Source organism: Gavialis gangeticus, unplaced genomic scaffold, assembly GCF_001723915.1.
Source record: "Gavialis gangeticus isolate Ggan-Ray unplaced genomic scaffold, GavGan_comp1, whole genome shotgun sequence".
NCBI lineage: Eukaryota > Metazoa > Chordata > Crocodylia > Gavialidae > Gavialis > Gavialis gangeticus.
Genome location: NW_017729015.1, coordinates 10,647,408 through 10,654,203, shown reverse-complemented (window position 1 = coordinate 10,654,203; position 6,796 = coordinate 10,647,408). Strand labels below are relative to the sequence as shown.

The window sequence follows — 6,796 nt, the reverse complement described above, 5'->3', positions numbered from 1 at the left end:
GCCAGGCAGGGGGGCAATCCCCACTGCTCCGCACTGCGTGGGGGGCTCTGCCACGAGTCCCCTGACCCCCACCAACTCTCTCAGCCCCACCCCATGGCTGCACCACCTGGCCCCAGCTCCCAGCTCTTTAAAAACAAAAAAATCCCACCAGACTCATGGGCTGATGCAGTGGCCTCAGGGCTTCTGGGGGCTTGTGATAGAGCTGCCATCTCTTCCCACCCCACCAGTAGTGCAGGGCAGTGGGGGGGCAGCAGGGATCACCCCTCCCCCCGCTCCAGGCAGCAGCTGGTGAGTAGGGGCTTTATTTTTCTAATGGGCCAGCAGCAGTGGTGGGGGTGGGGGGAGGTGGTACTGGGAGAGCGGGCGGGGGTTGGAGGGCTTGTGGAAAAGCCACCCACACAGTGCAAGGCAGTGGGGGGCAGCAGGGATCGCCCCCCCCACCCAACAGCAGCTGCTGAGTGGGGGCTTTATAAAGAACCGTGAGCTGGGGCAGGCAGGGCAGCCATTGAGAGCAGGTGGGAGATGGGGCTGATTTGGGTGGGGCCGATTCAGATCACTGAATCAAATCACTGTCCCTCCAAATTGGCCGAATCTGAAGCAAATACTAGCCACTTCGCACGGGCCTAGTTCCCAACATTTTTTTACTGCGGTCTGGTAGGAGCAGGACACGGTGTGCAGAGCTGGCTGCCTCCCTCTTGGAGCTCCCCCACTGCCTGGTTTTAACCCCAGAAGTTCAGCTGTGACCCCAGAAGCCACTCGCTTGGGCGGACAGATGGTGGGGTTTCAACGGAAGGTTCATGCCATGACCAGCAGCCAACCCGCCATGGCCCGGTGGTTGGGAATGTCTGGGATAGGGCACCAAGGGTACTTCAGTTCAGAGGCTGCCTGCTGGCTAGCCCTGTGCTGAAGCACCCTTGTGTCCCAGCCAGCCCCTCTGCAGCACACTGTGCCCAATTGAAGAAGCTCTGGGCTTTCAGGCTGGCCTTCCATGCCCCTGGCAGCTGGGGCTGCTGTGATCCAGCTTTGTGCTGCAGTCTAGGCATACGTGTAAACCATGTGTCCAGGAGCAATAAGCCCCCTAATGGCACGTGTAGACATGCCCTTTAACTGGTAGCTTGGCTTTTATCTTGTGGAGCACTGGACTTCAAACACATTTCCCCCACTGCTACCACAGTGTGCAGGTAGTGTGCTGTCCAGTTTCCATTTAATGAGATGATTTGGGTTCAAAACATCATATTTTTATTTAATGAACTGTCCTGCATTTTTGCTTTTGGGATTTGGTTTAAGGCAGGGCTGTCCAACTGGTAGCCTGTAAGCTGTGTGCAATCCCTGAGGGGTTAAATTGAGGCCTCTGTGCTCCTGCCCTGCTGCCGTAACTGTGGCTGCAACAGCCACCAGAGTCTCTGGGCTCCCCCTTCCGCCTCTTGCTTCTGCATCCTGTACTTGCTCCAGGGGGCTGGACAGTCTCTTTTCGTGCAGCTCAGGGAACTGGGAGGTGAGCCCAGAGCTGCGTGAGTGCACAGTGCAGCTGTGGAAGGCAGGGTGCCCAGGTTGGTGTGCAGCTGTGGTGAGGCAAGTGTGCAGGTGTAGTTCAGTGATCAAAAGGGGAGGTTGTCTGCATAGCCCAAGGAGTTTATGACTTGCCCTGGTGCATCCTTGGGGTGTCCAGCCCTTGCTAGTGTGGTTCACTTGGCATGCAGCCCCTTAGATGTTGGACAGCCCTGGTGTAAAGGACTCAGTGCATGCATTAATTGTAATCCAGAAACCAGAAGTAGTTTTGAATGAGGAGCATGATTCATCTATTACAGTTTTCAAATGCCTTCATTCCTAAAATTTCAAAGTTTGTTACAAACATAAAGCCTTATAATCAACACATGGCATGAAAGATTATTTGTCGGGAAACAAACTAAGCTATGGAACTGAAAGATTAGCTAAAAGCCAAGAAGTCACAGATCGCTGGACCCAGGAATATAGCATGCTCCAATTTAGCTATTGTTCCCTCCCAGATTGTGCCCTTAATGTGGCAGCAGTTTAGATATTCAGCATTGCTACATGTCTTAACACTTTTTCACATTGCCTTTCAGTGCTGAAGGAAGCCATGTTTCAGGACAAAGCAATGGGAGAGATCCGCAAGCCCTTGCCAAGGCTGTACAGATTCACCAAGACACCTTACGCACCATGTACTTCGCTTAGATCAATAAAATCAGAGCATACTCACTGAAAAGAAGAACTGAAAATTTAAGCCACATACAATGTATGTTTCCAGTGGGGTCAGTTTCTGGGGTGCGCCTCCTATCAGGCTGAAGTCGACACTGTGCAAGGGCGAGGGGCTAATCCTTAAATTGACGCAAGGAAGATTTGTTTACGTCATCGAGGAACACAGCACTATTATGCAATATGAAACCAGCCAACTGCTTTTTTGGCGTGGTCTCCTGTTGGAAGCACCGCCATCACATTTTATTTTATTTTATTTTATTTTTTATTTCTCGTAGTTTAACCCTTTTATGCCTTTACCTCAAGTTGCTCGGCAGCACAACTCTTTGCAAAAAACAAAAAAAACAAAAAAACAACAGCAACAACAAAAGTTGATCACGTAATTAAGAAAAAAAAAAAAGAAACAGACAACTTTAGGAGAATCACAGTGATTGTTTTGGGATTGGGGAGGGGAGTGTGCAAAAAAAAAAAAAAGATTTGTTTTTATCTTTTACCCCAGCTATATTCATGAAGCTTTCATTATTGCCATCAACATTCAAATGTGAACATATCCAAGTACATTTGAATGTACAGCACTAACTAGAAGAAATTGGAGGAGTATTTGCACACTTGTCCATTAATCCGAACATAATTTAGCCAACTGCTGCCTTTTGTCTGTCTTCACAACTTGGAGTCCTCAGCTCCAATAGTTCCCTTTTAAAATGAAACAAAACCAATAAAAAGCTAGTAGTATATGTGCAGGCAGTAGTGATCCAAACTCTTCTTACTCCCTGGTGAATTTACTAAAGCTGCTGTTTTATCTTGTCCAGAAGTTTCAACTAATTTTCCATCTGGCAAGTCGCATACATATTTGAGCTTCATGTGATATCTGAAGTCCCGTGTTTGACGGGGTTCCTTGTAGTAAACACCAGAACTGAAACTCTAGATAAGGTCTTTTTGGGGGAGGGGGGGAAAAAAAATTGCTAGTTTACTTGCTGCCTCTCACACCTTAATGTGATTTCATATATGTATGTGTTTTTGAAGTTTAGCTTCCTTTTGTTTCTTTTATATTTATTAGAGTAATAATAATGCTTTAATTTAATTATTACAAAACATATGGGCAACATCAATTTTTATTTTTAGAAATGTAACCGTGTTTGTTTAAAAAAAACAAAAACTGACAACTTGTTTTTGCTATCTTTTAGTGCAATAAGCCGTTTGAAAGGAAAACTGTGTCCGTTTAGCTGTATTAAAGCGGCATTTGTACCACTAACTGTGGGAGAATGGACACCTCCACAATTTTAAAAGGACAAAGTAAATGCCTTAATTTTGAAAGGAAAGTTTTTATAGTTGAGGGGAATCTTTTTTTTTTCCTTTTTTAAATCAAAACAACAAAGAATAGCAAACATGCTTTTTGAATCCTGCAAGCTTTACTCTTGGCAATTGGGCTGTATTTTGGTTTAACAAAGGAACTGTCTGCATCTTTGGTTTGAAGAGATGAAGTTATATGAATTAAGTGGACTGTTTTTTATTGGAGATCTAGGTTTTCATGCTCTCACTTTAAATATATCAGACATTTAATCAGGAAAATGTCTTAAGGAGTTAATGAAGTTTTTAGCCAATTTTGCTGATTTCATAGTGACTTTCCTTTTAAAATTAAGGTATTGGTGACTTCATTTCACTTTACAAATAAAACAAGAGGGCTGGGATACTTTTAACAAGTTAAATCACTGAAATGTGAAGCAAATTTAATGGGACTTTTGTTCATTCCACTTTTTAAAGTTAAAATGAAATATTTAAGATGTCAGAGGTGAGCATTTATTCAATAAGGGGATCAGGGGAGTTTTGCACTTTGTAAACTCGTGAACTGCATTTTTGACTGTTTTATTTGCACTGGTTCATAGTATATATACATATATATATACTGCAGATTTGTTTATATGGGCATTGCTGTTATCCCAGCCCTTTGGAACTCTACCTGCTCTCCACATGAAAACCAGTGGGTTGGTATAAGTTACCTGACTTATCTCCTGTCATTCTCGTGTAATCTGTTTGCCAATTTACTGTATTTTGAGCTTAAAATCTGAGCCCATTTTGCTTCAGTAAGCATGAATTTTCCCCATTTTCTGCCAGAAAAAAGTACTGTATTTTGTGCATTTTGTATTTTGTACTAAGATGTATGTAGTGCTGTTCACAACACTGTCTCAAAGCGTTTTACTAAATACTTGGTGTATATACATATATTTTTTTTCCCAATACCAAGAAAGATAATGCAAAGTTTCTTCTGTTTTGTTTCTTTGCAGAATTTTAAAAGTGCACTGGAAATAGTCATGACTGTGGGCAGTGTATGAATGGCTCAGGGGGCTGAGGAGAAAAGAGAAGGAGGGTTATGTCACAGATCCCTAAGTAGCCCAGGAGCTCTTGGAAAGACTGGGGAGTTGTGTGCACATCAGTGGGACTGCAGATCGCAAAATGAAATGTCCTGGCTTTGTTCTTTTGCTGTTTCTTGCACTTAGGTTTCAGCTCCTTTTGAATAAATCTGCTGCAGGGAGATCAGCATAACTGAATAACTAGACTTCCAAATAAACCCTTCAGTAGTTCTCTTCTTGGACTTGCTGAACAGTTTCCTCTTGAGAGTGCTCTAGCTAGTAGTCCTGTCTGTAAAGGCCAAGGTTAGGTTTTTTATGGAGGTTGGACCCGATGATCTTACGAGGTCCCTTGCAGCCCTATGAAATCTAGTCTATGAAATTAAAATTGAGGATTTTCTTTTTTAAAAAACTTCTTGTGGATTCCTGGCTTTTGTCATGAGAAGTCCTTTAAAGAAAGAAAGAGTAGATTTTTAACTTTCCCTTCAGATACACTGTCCGTTTCCTATCCTGCCCACACTCAGTGACTATGGCTTGAAAGTTTTAAATTATTTTGCTTGCTGCTTTCACCAAAAAGAAACAAAAAAAATTTTAGAAAACCCACCGCATTAATTGGGCAAGTGACTTTAAGCTGCTCACTCAGTGGACAAGTGGAACTGGTTTTCATGTGAAGAGGAGCTGGAAGTTTTAATTTCTATTCTTGGTTTTGCAGATGTCTACATAAAGTGCCGATACATGTTTGTATTACAATATCAAGTTACTGGCTTTGTGAGGGCCACACACGTATGATACTGTAGCTGCTATATTTATTTAAACGGAGGCGGACAATTACTGCACTAGGGAAATGAGGAGATGAGCAGGAATCAAGGCTTAGTTAGATGTGGTATCACATTTTTCAGAAGAGAATTAATGGTGTGAAGTATAAAGTGTAACAAAAGGGTGCTGTCATTTTAACTGAGATTAAATAGCCAGATATTCTTCCTTTGTTTAAAGACATATATATTTTGATGTTTGCAGTTGGGGGCGGGGGGTGGGGAGGGAGCAAATGGTACCTCATCTGTGGTGGCAGTTTCCAGTGTATTTTCAGAGTATATGGATTTCTTTTATTTTTGTACCTGCTCTCCTTTAAAGAAAAGTTTCTCAAGTTTTATGTGCTTTTGGGGAAACCTTGAGTGACATACCTGATCCCCCTCATCTTCACAGGAACTGTCCATATCAAGCCCAGCAAGGGACATGGGCAAAGGCTGACGGTTCTGTTTTTGCAGATGAGTTGGCCTCATATTCATATATCTCTCTAAAACGATGGTTCCCAGCCTTCTGTGGCAGTGTACCAGTTTTCCAAACTAAGACCTCATTTGTACTAGCAAGTGCCACTAACCTCTCAAGCAATGAGAGCACCGGCTGGGGGCTCAGTAGAGAGTAAGGGGTGCAGCAGCCTCTGGTACTGACTACACATCCCCGAAGTAATAATACTGGTACATGTGCCAAAGGTTAGGAACCACTTTCCCAGAATTGGAGGCAGCGCTTCTAATAAGCTAACTATAGGTCTTTGCCAGATTTGTGATCTAGCGACTAGTGGATCCAAATTTGGGAAGAAGCATTGAGAATCTTTTGTAGTTGTGGTGTTACACTCTTGCAACATCTGCTAACAGAGTGACTGATGACTCCGTTTAAAGTAGCTTTGGATTCGTGGGGCACTTAGCGTGGCCAATTTTACTCAGGATTGTTAGATTGCTGTTTAACTGTTTAAACTGGTTAAAAGTGCCCAAAGGGGTATTTCTTTTGGGCTTAGCTTTTACAGGTAGAATGGATTCTGGAAGGTTGTCAGTCAAATTATTTCAAGATGCCATTGGTCCTAAATTGTTTTCATTTCTCTTATGTGCAAATACTTGTCCTGTGAAGTCTAGCATAGGACATTATGTAGTAACCACCTCTGTATACATCTTATTGGTTTTCTACTAGTGCTTGAGTTCACAGCAGTGAAGCTTCCAAGCTCAGACTCCTTCGATTTAAAAATGAGGCCTTTCTGAGTTTACATATGTACTCGTACCTTGAGACTTGTCCACCTTTGATATTTTTTAATCTTGTGAACTGAGGGGAATAGATTCTTTCTCAAAGCACTTTTTGTACCAGAGGAATCAAAAGCTCAGATTATATACATGAAAACAATAAATGTACAGATATCAGAGATCTTTTTTTTTTTTTTTTTCCAAATGGTTACCTTTGTTTTTTTTCAT

At 42.7% G+C, this 6,796-nt stretch overlaps 1 protein-coding gene and 1 long non-coding RNA gene across 3 annotated transcripts in view; one reads left to right on the top strand and one right to left on the bottom strand.

The window, feature by feature from the left end:
* The window catches only part of LOC109294020 (protein argonaute-3), a 59,821-nt gene extending 54,673 nt beyond the window's left edge, over nt 1-5,148 (top strand). For both annotated transcript variants that reach the window (XM_019512206.1, XM_019512207.1), the window contains one exon: nt 2,085-5,148. In XM_019512206.1, coding sequence (XP_019367751.1) covers nt 2,085-2,193 — 109 coding nt within the window. In that variant the 3' untranslated portion in view covers nt 2,194-5,148. The remainder of the gene's footprint in view (nt 1-2,084) is intronic.
* A 115-nt stretch (nt 5,149-5,263) lies between these two features.
* Nucleotides 5,264-6,796, bottom strand: part of LOC109294021 — a 1,703-nt gene continuing 170 nt past the window's right edge. Inside the window, exon 2 of the long non-coding RNA XR_002096450.1 lies at nt 5,264-6,780. This is a non-coding gene — a long non-coding RNA (uncharacterized LOC109294021). The remainder of the gene's footprint in view (nt 6,781-6,796) is intronic.